A 14,865-nucleotide genomic window follows, 5' to 3' on the forward strand; every position below is an offset into this window, starting at 1 on the left:
AGAAGGAGAAGGAGAAGGAGAAGGAGAAGGAGAAGGAGAAGGAGAAGAAGAAGAAAGAAGAAGTTGCTCTAGTTGTTGCCCCTAGAAAGTCTGTAAAGTGCATGAATTAGAGAATGGACATACAGAAAACAGATGAAATAAGAAGGTCATGTGTAGGGCATATATCTGTAAACTACTGGCCACCAGGACCAAGAAAAAGAAAAAAGTAATTTGGTTTGGGTGTGAATGAAACAAATTGGTCATGAATTAATCATTCTTGATGCCGAGTGATATATAAATTTTACTATTCTCTCCATTTGATATAAATTTGAAGTCTTCCATACTAAAAATATTTTTAAATACACATACATATACTAAAATGCAATGTGGGATCCCAGATTGGATCCTGGAAAAGAAAAAGACATGAGTGGAAAAACTGGTAAAATCCAAATAAAGTCTGTAGTTACTAGTATTGTACTAATGTCAATTTCTTAGTTTTGCTAAATGTACCACATGCTCTCGTTAAGATGTTAACACTAGGGAAAGCTGGTGGAGAATATATGGGAATTCTTTGTACTGTCTTTGCAAATTTTCTGTAAATCTAAAATGATTTCAAAACAAAAAACGTAAATACACTGAGCAAAGAGCAACACAATAGCCAGGACTGAAGCCCAGCCACACTTCTTACTAATGTTAGGCCTCAGGGATACCCTACCCTTTCTGGGATTCTGTTTCCTCATCCGCAAGGTAGGGATGACAAACTCCTGGGACTGTGGGGAAGATTAAAGGATGACATGCAGGATTATCAGGACAGTGTCTAGCACGTAGAAAGCTCCTGACTAATGCTACCTACTAGTAGCAGAAATGGTGGTATTATTCAGCAAAAAGAATATGTAATGGGCTAAGAGAAACAAGATGAGTAAGGAAACTTATAAAATACGTACACAAAGTTAATCAACTGAGAAAATCATCAATTTTGCATTTAAAATGATAAAACAAAACTTCTCAATGAAAATAGGTCAGGAAAGTGGCACCTGGTTGGCTCAGTCAGTTAAGCGTCAGACTTTAGCTCAGGTCATGATCTCACAGTTCGTGGGTTCAAGCCCTGAATCGGGCTCTGTGCTCGGAGCCTGGAGCCTGCTTTAGATTCTGTGTGTGTGTCCCTCTCTCTCGACCCCTCGTCTGCTCCATTCTGTCTCTCTCTCTCTCAAAAATAAATAAACATTAAAACTTTTTTATAAAAAGAAGAAAAAAAAATAGGCCAGAAAAGGACATTGTTCAGGACAGAAGCAATAACAGATATGCATATTAAAATTTTTTAATAGCCTCTAAAATAAGAGAAAATTTTTTATAGGATTCAAACCAGGCAAGAGAAGAAAACAGACCAGGATATTACAGGAAACTTTATAAATTTGGGGTGCTTGGGTGGCTCAGTCAGTAAAGCATCCAACTATGGCGTAGGTCCTGATCTCATGGTTTTGAGAGTTTGAGCCCCACATCAGGTTCTGCACTGACAGCACTGAGCCTGCTTCGGATCCTCTGTCTCACATTTTCTCTGCTCTTCCTCTGCTCTCATGTGCACTCTATTTCAAAAAAAACTTTAAAAAAACTTACAAATCCAACAGAGAAAAGAAAGGGGAGGAGGTGCCTGGGTGACTCAGTCGGTTGAGCATCTGAGGCTTGATTTTGGCTCAGGTCATGATGTCACAGTTCATGATTTCGAGCCCCACATTGGGCTCTGCACTGACAGTGCCGAATCTACTTGAGATTCTGTCTCCCTCTCTCTCTGCCCCTCTCCTGCTTACTTCTCTCTCTCGAAATAAATAAAAATAAACTTAAAATAGAAAAAAAGAAAAGGGGGAAACAATAGTGAAAACACAAAATATAATGGTAGAAATCAACCCAGATATGTCAATAATCATATAAATGAAAATAGACTTAGCCCACCTATTTAAAAAACATTCCATTTACTTCTCTAAATCAAATACATGTCTATTCTGAGCAGTACTAACCAATACCTTTAAGCCAAAGATAGAGGCAAATACGTGAAATGTATGCTGCTACCACCACTCCCCATACATATAACAGACATAACTAACCAATCAGAGCACATTTTCCTGAGCCTGGACAATACCTTCAGAATCTTTCCCAACACAACGCTCCAGGCTGCCATTACACAGAGGACAGAAGTCAGCTCTATCTTAACAGAGCTCCCTGTAGGCAATTCCCCAGCTGGCCAGTGACCCTCATGGCCTGACTTGAAGTGTTTCAGGAAAGTAAGGAATACAAGGGCTTAAGAAAAACTCCTGCCTGGACATCAGGGAAGAAAGACCAGGCAAGAAAGGTATGTCTGTTCTAAATTCCTGGGCTGGATCTCAGCCAGCTAGCTGTTCCCTCCCCTCAGTCCTCATTCCTTGCCTCTACTGGGCCAGTCTCCAGAGAACACTGGCTGCAAAGCACACTTTTACTGAGACCATCATAAAAACATTTGTTAGCAGTGATGGTGACCATAGCAAGCTAGTGCTGGGCTGGACCTGTGGCTGAATCAGAGAGGAGAGCCCATGGCTGGGGAAAAGCACTCACGAGCCCTGGGCAGTACACAAGCTTCCCAGGTTCGTGTAGAGGATTCCTGGCAAATGGGGAGCCTAGCAGCAGAGCCGTGTCCTAGGGCAGAGGGGGCTCTGGCATGGCAGAGGGAGGAGGAAAGAAAGGGGAGCTACATTGGAGCCAGGCACCTTGTAGATATTGTTTTATTCAGGCCTGGCCACAACACAGAGGGGTAACTATTTCTATTTCCAATATAGAGACGTGAGAAAGGAGTCTCAGAGAAGCTAAATAACCTGCACTGGTTCACAAAGCTTGTAAGTGGCCTGATGAATTTAAACCCATCCCCAGAAATTCCACTCCTAGAAAGGCATAAACCAGAAATGTGTACATGAGCTCACCAAAAGGTTAGGACAAGCTGTTCATAACAGTTCTATTTATAATAGCCAATCCAGAGACTTTCCCCATGCCTTTCACAAGAATGAGCAAATTGTGCAGAAGCCCTATAATGGAACACTATATAGTCATGAGAGTAAACAAATTGTAACTACCCAAATCAACATGGGTAAATATTTTGTAATAGGAAATTTGGTTCATACAATGTTTAACAAAAAAAAAAAAAAAAAAAAAGGCAAGCGGCACCTGGGTGGTTCAGTCAGTTGAATGGCAGCTCTTCATTTCAGCAGAAGTTGAGGTCATGCCCCACATTGAGCTCCATGCTGAGATTGGAGCCTGCTTTAGATTCTCTCTCTCCCTCTGTCCCTCTCCCCCGCTCATACCGCTCTCTCTCAAATAAAAAATAATAATAATAATAAAAGTAAAGTAAAAATAAAAGCTTCAAGGGGCGCCTGGGTGGCGCAGTCGGTTAAGCGTCCGACTTCAGCCAGGTCACGATCTCGCGGTCCGGGAGTTCGAGCCCCGCGTCGGGCTCTGGGCTGATGGCTCAGAGCCTGGAGCCTGTTTCCGATTCTGTGTCTCCCTCTCCCTCTGCCCCTCCCCTGTTCATGCTCTGTCTCTCTCTGTCCCAAAAATAAATAAACGTTGAAAAAAAATTTAAAAAATAAATAAATAAATAAATAAATAAATAAATAAATAAATAAAAGCTTCAAGAGACAAAACAGGGTCAACTGGCTGGCTCAGTCTGTACAGCATTTGACTCTTGATCTTGGGGTTGTACGTTTGAGCCCCATATTGGGGGTAGAGATTACTTAAAAATAAAATATTTAAAAATAAATAAATAAAAATAAAATATTAAAAAGGCAAAACAGAGAGCACTTAGCTGGCTCAGCAGGTTAAGCACCCAACTTCAGCTCAGGTCATGATCTAACCATCTGTGAGTTTGAGCCCCGCCCCGTGTCAGGCTCTGTGCCAACAGTTCAGAGCCTGAACCCTGCTTCACATTCTGTGTCTCCCCCTCTCTCTGCCCCTTCCCCACTCACACTCCGTCTCTCTCTCTCAAAAATAAAAACAGGGGCGTCTGGGTGGCTCGGTCAGTTAAGTGTCTGACTTCGGCTCAGGTCATGATCTCATGGTTTGTGAGTTCGAGCCCCATGTCGGGCTCTGTGCTGACAGCTCAGAGCCTGGAGCCTGCTTCAGATTCTGTGTCTCCCCGTCTCTCAGCCCCTCCCCTGCTCATGCTCTGTCTCCTTCTGTCTCTCAATAATAAATAAGTGTTAAAAAATAAAAAATAAAATAAAATAAAAACATTAAAAAAATTTTTAAGATAAAACAAGGCACCTGGCTGGCTCAGTCAGTTTAGCAGTCCATTAGCACAGAGCTGATTTCGGATCCTCTGTCCCCCTCTCTCTGTGCTTCTCCCCCACTTAGGCACACTTGCTCTCTCAAAAATATAAAAATAAAACATTTTTTAAAAAGGCAAAATAATCTATGGTGCTTAAGGTCAGGGTGATGGTTACCCTTGGCAGGATGGAAAGGGGAGTTTCTGGGGTGCTGGTCATGTTCTATCTCTCGATGTGGGTGCTGGTTACATGACTGTGTTTACTTTGTGAAGATTCATCCAGCTGTAGACTTGGGATTTGTGTACTTGTCTGTCTGTTGAACTTTTATGGAAAGTCTTTAAAAACTGAACCCATACCTAATGCTCCTGTACCACACTGCTTCTCTGGCTGATAACTATGAAACAAGTGATGACACAGAACAGGGCACACTGAAGTGCGAGCCTGCAAGTGAAGAGTGGCTCAAGTCATGCCCCAGGCCCTAGCTGGTAACTTCCCCTTGGAGCACTCCACTGAAGCATGGATACGAACTCCTCCTCTGCATGGTTTCTTAAGCATGAGAAAGGAATGAGAAAGCATTTTGTAGTAGCAACGCTAAGAGCCCGTATTTTCTAAGCCCCAGATGTGTGCCAGTGTTCTCTCCAGCCCCTTCAACAATGTGAAAGGTTAAGGATTCTCCCCATTTTATCACGAGGACGCCAAGGCTCAGAGCAGGAAAGAAACATAGCCAGTAACAGCCAGGCTGGGATTCACATCTAGGTCTGTCTGATCCAAAGTCAGAAGAGCCCTGGAAAGCTTGCCCCATGTACTAGGGAATAATCAAGACATAGGCACAGTCACATGGCTCTGGCTTCTAGAACCCTTCATCCCACTCATTTCCAGTCCAGTTCTGGGAACTCCAGGTCTCCTAAGTTCCTCCTCCACCCAGCTGCGCCCCGGGTGCATTATTTTCTAGGGCTTTCTAGTGAACACAAGTCTACCTTGTGTATCAGCTAGTTGTCATATAATGATTCTGAGTAACAAACCACCCCAACATTCAGCTGCTTGAAACAACATTCTTACCATGCATCATTTGGAGGTTGACTAATCTAGGTTTACAAAAAGCAGACAAAAAACCAGGATATTGGACATGTAAACAATAGGATTAGCATGTGTCAAAAATGGGACACTGCCCTCAATGCCTGAAGACTATACATTCTTTTCAGACTCATGAGGAACACTTACAAAATTGATTGTATGCTTGATCATAAAGTAAGTTTCAACAAATCTCAAAGACTTGAAACCACAGAGACTATGTTCTCTGACCACAGGACAATTAAGATAGAAATCAACACTAAAAAAATGACAAAGCTTCCCCTACCCCTCTGGTCCCAGCTTCCCAAGGCCTTTCTCACTGCCACATCACTTCATGGCAGAATGAGACATTTACTGAGCACCTACTGGATACCAGGCCAGGCTGCTCACTGGGCAGGGGGCAGGGACTCTTTCCCAGAGAGGGGACAAACATATTCTCAACTGTGCCTTTCTGAAGATGCACTTGCGACTCAGGCTTTACACCAGTCCTTGTCAGACTGTTCCATTTGGTGCATACTTTAACCTAGATACCTATAGGGCAGCCTTAATTAACATACACGTAAAACACCTTCATCCTGACCAGCTGAGACCACTGGTCTACATCAGTGAAAAGTTTCATTCTTAGCCCAGATTGAAACTCAGCTTTAATTACTTTATTAACTTATTATTAAGTAGGCTCCACACCCAGCATGGAGCCCATTGCAAGGCTTGAACTCACAACCATGAAATGAAGATCTGAGCTGGGATGAAGAGTCAGATGCTTAACCATCTAAGCCACCCAGGTGCCCCAATCAGCTTTAATCATTTTAAAACACATATGGCCTAAGGTGGAAACATAAACTCCATCTTTAGGGGAGGCTGAATCACTGTCATTTCTAAATCAGAGACTTGGTGACCTATGGAAACAGGACAGATTGATTCATGCTAGGGTCTGCTGAGAAAATGGCTAATTCTGGCAGTCAGGCTCTCAAGCTCATCCTGGCCTATCAAATACCTTTCCTGGGTCTCCAATTTCCCCACAAACCAGCTCCCAACGCACCTTAGTTATTCCTATTTGATATTACTAAGGGGGAGGATTTTTTCTCTAAAGAATCCTTTTCTTCACAATTGGTGTCCAACAATGGAGCTGGCTGATAAGTAATAAAACCACCTCTCCCAATCAGTGGAGGTGTTCAAGCAAAGGTCAGACAACTGCTTGATGAGGATGCTGGAGAGAAGGCCTGAAAAACAGAAAAATGCTTCAAGGACTTTTCCAAGACCTAAAAAAACTTCTTTGGCCCACTTTACCTGCTGCTGCAAAAACACTAATGGCCACCAGGTGGTGACAGAGTCACACCATCATTGCAAAAGCTCTAAGAGCCCAGCACACAGCTTTTCCTGGAAGTACCAAAAACCTAAGTGAAACAAAATATAAACAACTAAAATTAAAAATAGGATTACCAAGGCACCTGGGCAGCTCAGTTGATTAAGCATCCAACTTCGGCTCAGGTCATGATCTCATGCTTAGCAAGTTCAAGCCCCACAACGGGCTCTGTGCTGACAGTTCAGACCCCTAGAGCCTGCATCAGATTCTGTCTCCCTCTCTCTGCCTCTCCCCTGCTTGCACTTTGTCTCTCAAAAATAAATAAACATTAAAAAAAAAATTAGGGGAGCCTGGGTGGCTCAGTCAGTTAAGTGTCTGACTTCAGCTCAGGTCATGATCTTGCGGTTCATGAGTTTGAACCCCACATCGGGTTCTGTGCTCACAACTTAGAGCCTGGAATCTGCTTTGGATCCTAGGTCTTCCTCTCTCTCTGCCCCTCCCCTGTTCGTGCTCTCTCTCTCTCTCTCTCTCTCTCTCTCAAAAATAAATAAACACTAAAAAAATTGTAATTAAAAAAAAAGAATTACCATATGATCCATCAATCCCACTTCTGGGTATACAGCCAAAAGGACTGAAAACAGGATCTCGAGATATCTGCACACCCATGTTGACAGCCTTATTCACAACTGACAAGAGGTGGAAGCAACCTTGTGTCCATTCACAGAAAGATGAATGGGTAAGTAAAATGTGGTCTATACATGCAGCAGAATATTATTCAGCCTTAAAAAGGAAAATTCTGGGGTGCCTCTGTGGCTCAGTTGGCTAGGCATCCAACTTCGGCTCAGGTCATGATTTTGAGTCTGGTTCGTGAGTCCAAGCACTGGTGGTGCAGAGCCTGCCTAGGATTCTCTCTCTCCCTCTCTCTCCCTGCCCCTTCCCCAAGTGTGCTCTCTCTCTCAAAAAAATAATAAACTTAAAAAGAATTTTTTAAAAAGGAAGGAAATTCTGATACAAACCACAACAGGGATGAACCTTGATATTATGTGAAGTTAAATCAGCTATCACAAAACAATATGATTCTGCTTTATACAAGATACTTAAGAGTAGTCAAATTCATAGAAATGGAAGGTAGAATGGTGGTTTCCAGAGACTGGGGGAGGGGGAAATGAGGAGTTAATGGGTCCAGTTTCAATTTCAGAAGATGAAAAAATTCTAGATATCTGTTGCATGACAATGTGCATGTAGTTAACATGGTTGAACTGTATACTTAGGAAAGGTTAAGATGGTAAACTTTGTTATGTTTTAAACCACAATAAAAAGGGAACAAAACTGAGTCTGGCAGGTAGAAGGGATCTGTGATTATCAGTCATGAGCAGAGACTGTGTATCAGGCCTTCAGAGTCAGTTTAATCTCTGGGCACTCCAGCACAAGTGACGATGGATGACATGGTCCAGCCTGGGACAGGGAAGCCTGCCTCTGGGAAAAGGTGGGGTATGACTCTGGGAAGGACCTCTGGTGGCTGGAATGGAAGAAGTGGGGGACTCTCAAGATACACATACAACTCTCAGACAGACACTTTTTGGTCAGGCCCTATGGTCACATAGCAGAAAGTCAGATCTTTCGTTGGTCTTGGCAAGAGGACAACCCCACCTCATGTAGTCCAACATGAGATCCTTAGCTCATGAATGCCCAACAATGGCCACAGCATCACTGATCCCTCCTGGTTTTCATAGTCATTCAACAAATATTTGTTGAGCACCTACTATGTGCCAGTCACTAATCAGTGCTGGGGATAAAGCCGTGAACATGGCTGGTATCATCCCTGCTCCCTTGGATATTACATGCAAATGGGAGAGTCAATAATGTACAATAAGCCAGTACAATACAGGTGTAACTGCTACTAGACAGGCCCTTCCCAAGAGGATGTCCCACTGCCTGAGAATCAGGGGCAGGTGGAAGGGGTCCAGGGAGCTATCATCCTGGAAACCACATGGCCAGGGCTGGCCTGAATCTGCCAAGACTGAGTTCTTAGAGTGAGTGAAACTCTAGGAGATGTTGTAGAGACCCAGAAGAAGACAAGATAGCAATGGCCCCAGATATCTCACTGATTTTGATCAACTGAATGATTAGTACCATTGATCCCTACTACCCAAAGTGCAGTCCCCAACTCAGCATCACCTGGAAACTCATTAGAAACCCAAGCCCTGCCTGAAAAGCCTCCTGGACCAAAGTCTGCCTTTTAACAGGATCCTACTGTGATTCAGGTGCATGGCAGAATCTGGGAAGCATTTCATTACACCGTTAGTGGTGGTCACCTCTGAGGAAAATGAGGGTGTATCGATGAGAGGGAACTTCTGCATTCTAGTTTATACACTTCTATGTCACTTGAATTTCATGTGAGGCTTTTAAAAATAAAAAATAGGCAAAAATGTATTAAAACATCTTAGAAGACAATTCCCTTTATTAAAGGGGAGATATAAAATGCAAATAAATGTTGCACGACATACCTCAAACATCATACAGACGCCCTGTAGCTAAACGTAAGTCCCCACGGCGTCCCGCAATGTCCACCTGCCCCTCTCCTCCCAGGGGCCGCCTAGCCTGCTCCCGAACCCCAGCAGCAACCTCGAGCTGAGAACACCATTTTCGCATTCGGAGTTCTTCGTGACTGCCATACGGGCTGCTCACTGCCACGCCTTGCTCTTCCACCCTGGTGCTGGTCCAGCCGGGGCTTGAACTCTCGGCTGTGGCCTCCCGCTCCGTGAGGGCCAGGACACCTGACCAACGTCTGCTGACTGTGCAACAGCGCCCGTATCAACAAACCACCCCCAAATTTAGTGGCACTTAAAACAATACCGATTTCCTATTTCTCAAGAGTCTGTGGTCAGCCGAGCAGCTCCGGACTGGGCCAGATCAGGTGACGCTGGATGGCTTAGGATGTGCTCGCTCACGCGCCTGGAGTCACCTGGTCATTCCCGCCTCTCTCAGCAGGCTTTCCCACAATCCCTCACGCGGCAATCAGGGGCTTCCCATTGGGCTTCGTAAGTCACGTGACCCGTGCAGGGGCGTGGCTGCCAGAAGCAGTAATTTTTAGAGGGCAGTTGCCAGAATCCTCTCCCACAACCTCTGTTCCTCTGACCCTGTCTACTTCACCTCCAGGCCATGTGAGCCAGCAGATACTGAGCCACCATCTGGATCTTGTCAGGACACTCAGCCTCTGCCATCCTAATTGAATCCCGCCTTTCCCTCCCGCCTGTCTTCTGCCCTACTCCGTCCCTGAAGTCAGGTACCCGGCACCTCAGCATCTCATCATTACTCCCTCTTGCTTGTCGCACTGGCCTAGGAAACAATGGGCCCTGGATCAACCCGGTTGACCAAGTTCCCCAGGCCAGCCAGGGGCTGCAGACCCCACTGGAGCAATGTGTGCTCCCACACTTCCAATCAAATCGCAAGGCGCCCTCAGCACCGACCCTGGTAAACAAGTCCCCGCGGCCCACGTGGTGACCCCACGGTGGCCAGGGGCTGCATCTGGCCTCCTCACCCAAGCCTCCCTTTCCTCCTAGCAGGCAGCCTGGCCCCCATGCCATTCATGTTTCCCCTGCTTTCTTTCTTCAAAGCCCCTCTGGCTTGTGTACAGATGTTGGCTTATGCCCTCTCTAGAATCTAAGCTCTGTGAGAATAAGGTTGTTTGGAAGCGTCTTGGCGTTTATTCTTGTATCCTCAGCACCAGGCACACGGGGGACCCTCGATGCCTGTTCACTTACTGCATGCAGAGAACAGCTCCAGTGCAGAGTTTGCCAGAGGTGGCAAGTTAACATGTTTGCAATTAGCAGGGAGCCTCAGGACAGGCCCGGGGCATAGGTGGACGAGGCAGCCGGGAGCAGGCACTGTCAGAAAGCCCCTGGTGGGTTGTAGGCCAGCTCACTGAGGTGCAGCCACTGACCACCTGCCTAACAACAGCTCTCTGGGAGCCTATGATAAATCTAGGGTGGGAGGACTGGAGGGCAGGTGGTCTCAAAGGCTTGTTGCATCCGATTTTGATGTAGGTGTCCTACCGAGTCACAGTGAACCCTAGATATGAAGGTCCCTTAGTCCCTCACTGGGGTCACCTGTCAATGCTGATAGCCCTGCGGGGATCATTCAGTGATGAAGCCTAGGATCTACAGGTCCCTGGGGGAAGGAGTTGGTGGGGAGCGGGGGAAGGGGTCCAGGCCAGGAAATCAACAAAGGCACGGGCATGTGGCAGATGTGGCCCTGCCACAGAACTGGCTGGAGCATCTGGCTTGGCCACAGGAGGTGCAGGAAGGACTTAGCCAGGCTCAAACCGGGGGTCACCTGAGGAGGGCTCTGCCATGCTAAGCGACAAGACCCCATGTACAAATTCAACAGGACAGGGGTGTGTCAGAGTCAGACTAACTCCCAGTCCTCCTCTTTACAGGACAGGGCCCCAGGCAAGAGGATTGGTCTTCAAGTCTCCCTTGGGAAACAGAGGCACTGAAGCAGAGTGTAGAGATGGGTCTGTCCCAGGCAGATGCCCGTCCTGTGGTGAACTGAGACCTCAGCCCCCAAGGATGGCCACATGCCAAATCCCATGAACCCTACTAATGAATAATACCTCACTCCCCAGTCTAGACCTTCTCAGACCTGGCACCCACCCCTCTTCAATCCCCAGATTCCAGCCAAGTGCCAGTCATCCCACTGCACCATGATCAGGGTGGACCACAGCCCAAGCTCCAACTGCTGCCATGGCCTTGCCAAGTTAAGACTACTGTGCCAGAAGGTTCTGTCCAGCTGCCATTCACTTCTTTACTGGTCTCACCTGGGGGCAGGGCCATGCCAAAGGCCAAGCAGGATGCTAACGCACCCTCCCCTCCCACAGCCAAGAATCCTCAGAGCTTTGAGACGCCCACAGATGAAACTGCCCCCAAGACACTGGGCCCCTCGGGGGAAGAATGTCCAGATGTGCAGACAAGGCAATGCTCTGAGGATGAGGACCTAGGTCTCCACATCCCTCAAGACCCCAACAACAGTCACCAGGGAACCACAGTGACTGGGAAAGCACAAGCAGCGTCCAGGAGGAAGACAGAGTAGACAACAGCACAAAGAAAAAGGCAATTTTATTCTTTCAAGAAAATGTACTAACAGGTTGAGGGAATGAGCATGCTGGCCACGTCCCCCGTCCTAATCAGGGGTCTGAGATGAGGCCAGGCCTGACGAGGGCTTGGGAGAAGCTAAAGGGACTCCCTGTGACACTGGGGAGAGGACCAGGCAGGCCCAGGGGTGGGACTTTGTTCTGTTAGCACCAGGAACCGCCCACAGCCACAGCTGGACTTGGAGACAGGACAGTGGGTGGCCCTGCTCTGCCTCCACCTGAGCAGTCTGGAGAGGGGCTGGCGGCAGAAGGCTCCCTGCAGGCGGTCATCTGAGTGTGATTCTCAAATTCACAGACCAACCTTGGTCCCCCCAACCCCCTGTAAACATAAGAATGAGCACCAAGCCCCTCAGGACAAGATGAGGGTCCGAGACGTGTGGCTGGGCTTCAAGCGGCCCAGGAGCTGCCGGGCTTTTTCTTGCATGAAGAGCTGGTCCCTGGTCCCCCCGCAGGCCACCGTCTTCCAGGCGCTGGTCATCTGGGAGGAGGCAAGTGAGTTACCATCTAGGGACAGCATGCTCTCAGTGAATGCTGTGAGCCTGTCCAGAGGGGTGGGGGACATTTCTATGACCCTCCCTTTTGAAGCCACAAGTATTCTTGTGTTCCCTCCACCTTCCTGGTGGCCCTGGAGAAGTCGGTCCTGTCTCTGGGCTTCCTCAGATGTAAAGCAAGGAGGCTGCACCAGGCAACATGTCTGTGCCCCTGGCTGTGGGCACCAGCCTCCTCACGAGGCAAAGCTACAGCCAAGCAGGTTGGTGGGAAGGAACAGCAAGAGATTCATACATATAGACACTGAGGTGCGAGCAGCCACAGCAGACATCAAGATAGACATCTGCCTTTGAGGACAGACATGTGCTAAGCAACTAAATACAGAGACGATGACCTAGTTACGAGACCACACCATAAAACGGCTGGGGGGGCAGGAAGGGGGTGCAGGTCTCCAGCACATGGGCTCCCTGAGGGTGTGATGTCCAGATTGAGATCTGAAGTGTAAGTTAATCAAGCAAACAGAGCCTCAGAAGGGCATTCAGGCAGAGGCAACAGTCTATGCAAAATCCCCAAGGGGAATACCACATTCGTGGCCAGCACTCACAGGGGCAGGTGTTGGAAAGTGGCTTCGGGACTTCTGCACCGCCATGGGCTTCTCGGGCTTAGCCTGCAGGAAGCCCTCATTAAGTAGGCTGTTGTCCTCTTTGATGCCTGGCACAGAGAGGCTGGAGGAGCTCGATAGGACATTTGTCGGCTGAAATCAAAACCAAGCCAAAGACTCACCCTTCTGCCACAAGCATGGTGGGAAGGAAGAAAACTAGTCATAACCCAGCAGCACTACCTCTGGGCTGTTGGATCTTGGGCAGGACATTAACTTCTCTAAGCCTCAGTATCCTCTTCCAGATGGAGACTTCTCTGTAAAGTGCCTGTTTCAGAGCCTTCACCTAATAAATGCCCAACAGTGCTGGTCCCTTTTACATGGAGCTGGTTCCTCCCCCACAGCCTCAGGCAGGGGCGGGGGGGGGGGGGGAGCGGTGTGCTCTAGTTTCTCCTGGGATCAGAAACATCCACAGGCGGGCAGTCAGAGATGGCAGCATCAACCAGCACATACACACAGCTGCACAAAACACCTCCAGGCCCTCCAGTCTCCCAGCACTTCTCCTTTACCCTCCTAACAGTCTGCTGGGCTAGGTGCTCTTATGACAGGCAAGAGTCAGGCTCGGGGAACCTAAGAGATCCCAGAGAGCAAGAGCCAGTGTCACCAGTGCCAGGACTCCATCAGATCCACCCCACCCCAAATCCCATGCTCTTAGGTACTTGCTATACTTCTTTACCGTTTGAGAATTATTTTACATGCCCACGGTGATGCCTGTTACAGGTCTGGATGCACGGCACTAAGTCCCCAACCTGGTGGGGCTCCTCACCCAGTGATGCTTCTCCGCAAGGGCTATGGCTACAGCAGTCCTAAGTCCCCATATCTGCAGGATCTGATCAGGCAATCCTTTGTCTCATGACTCCTGCCACACCTCTCACTGCCTCACACTGGGAAACTCATCCAACTGTCAGCTGAGAGGGATCAACAGTTTGGCAAGCTTTCCGGGGGCAGGCTCTGCATAGGCAACAGCCCCATTCCTGAGCTCAGCAATGGGACCTGGAGAGCACCCATCCCAGGGCTGGTGTGCCCCAACCACCTGGCTGTGCCTTAAGCCTACCATTGACCCTCTGCACATCACCACCATGAGTAGAATATAATGGAAGGTGCTAAGGACCCAGATCCATGGTTTTCAAACATGTTCTAGCAATGTAACTCTTGCCAAATAAACCTTTCTGTGAAAGACACATGCAGAGCTATCTTGACTGAATCTGGGGGTGGGTGCCCAGCCCCACCTTCTCCATCAGCCCCTCACTGCAGAGCCTGATATCCAGAAGCCTGGTCTGAGAACCACTGGGCCACTTTGCTGCCAGGGTTCCCCCACAGCCAAAGGGTTCCAAAGGCAGAGGGTCTCCAGCGAGACTCCATCCTCCGTGGGACAGAGGAGCCCTCTGTAGTTCTGGGCAGGGGAGCAGGTGAGGCGGCCGGGGGCGGGGGTGGAGGGGCGTTTCTCTCTCAGACCCCTTACCAAGGACAGCACCTTGGGCAGTGTGGACATCACCAGCTTCACATCCTCATCCACAATGTCAAGAGCCAGGGACTTGCGGACCTTCTTGATGGGGCTCCGCCGCAGCTGGGGGTGGGGAGGAGGGAGACAATTAGGGCAGACATTTGGGATTCCTCCTGAGTCACCACCAGAACCTTGGGTACGCCTGCCCCATCTGCCCTGATCACAGACTCACACCCTGATGCAGTGGGGCTTTCAAGCCAGGCCCCTGGTTGGCAAGAATGGGGCAGAGTGTGGGGTGTGCAGGTGGATTGGGAGACCCTGGCCCCATCAGATTCAGCACCTAGGGCAGACCATCCTGCCAGATGCAACCACAGGAAGCAAGGACACAAATGCCTCCATCCAGACACCTGCTCCTCATCCCTCGATGGATCACGCATAGCTCCCAAGCCTCTACCACACTAAACACACCCCTAAACAGGCCTGGGA

The 14,865-nt window shown here is 48.2% G+C and overlaps 1 protein-coding gene and 1 long non-coding RNA gene across 3 annotated transcripts in view; both read right to left on the minus strand.

Annotated features, from left to right (window-relative positions):
* LOC121012168 (uncharacterized) overlaps positions 1-9,843 on the minus strand; it is a 38,116-nt gene extending 28,273 nt beyond the window's left edge. The window contains exon 1 of the long non-coding RNA XR_005781980.1: positions 9,493-9,843. This is a non-coding gene — a long non-coding RNA (uncharacterized LOC121012168). The remainder of the gene's footprint in view (positions 1-9,492) is intronic.
* A 1,890-nt stretch (positions 9,844-11,733) lies between these two features.
* Positions 11,734-14,865, minus strand: part of MYBL2 (MYB proto-oncogene like 2) — a 36,852-nt gene continuing 33,720 nt past the window's right edge. The window contains exons 12-14 of one of the 2 annotated variants that reach the window (XM_040447008.1): positions 14,410-14,502; positions 12,882-13,031; positions 11,734-12,266 (exon numbers count right to left, since the gene is read on the minus strand). In XM_040447008.1, the coding sequence (XP_040302942.1) occupies positions 12,138-12,266; positions 12,882-13,031; positions 14,410-14,502 (372 nt within the window). In that variant the 3' untranslated portion in view covers positions 11,734-12,137. Of the gene's footprint in view, positions 12,267-12,881; positions 13,032-14,397; positions 14,503-14,865 lie in introns of both variants that reach the window. The other variant, XM_040447007.1, reaches the window with a different exon arrangement.

The sequence above is a fragment of the Herpailurus yagouaroundi genome, unplaced genomic scaffold (genome assembly GCF_014898765.1).
Source record: "Herpailurus yagouaroundi ecotype Mexico unplaced genomic scaffold, PumYag 196, whole genome shotgun sequence".
In the NCBI taxonomy this organism is placed as follows: Eukaryota; Metazoa; Chordata; class Mammalia; order Carnivora; family Felidae; genus Herpailurus; species Herpailurus yagouaroundi.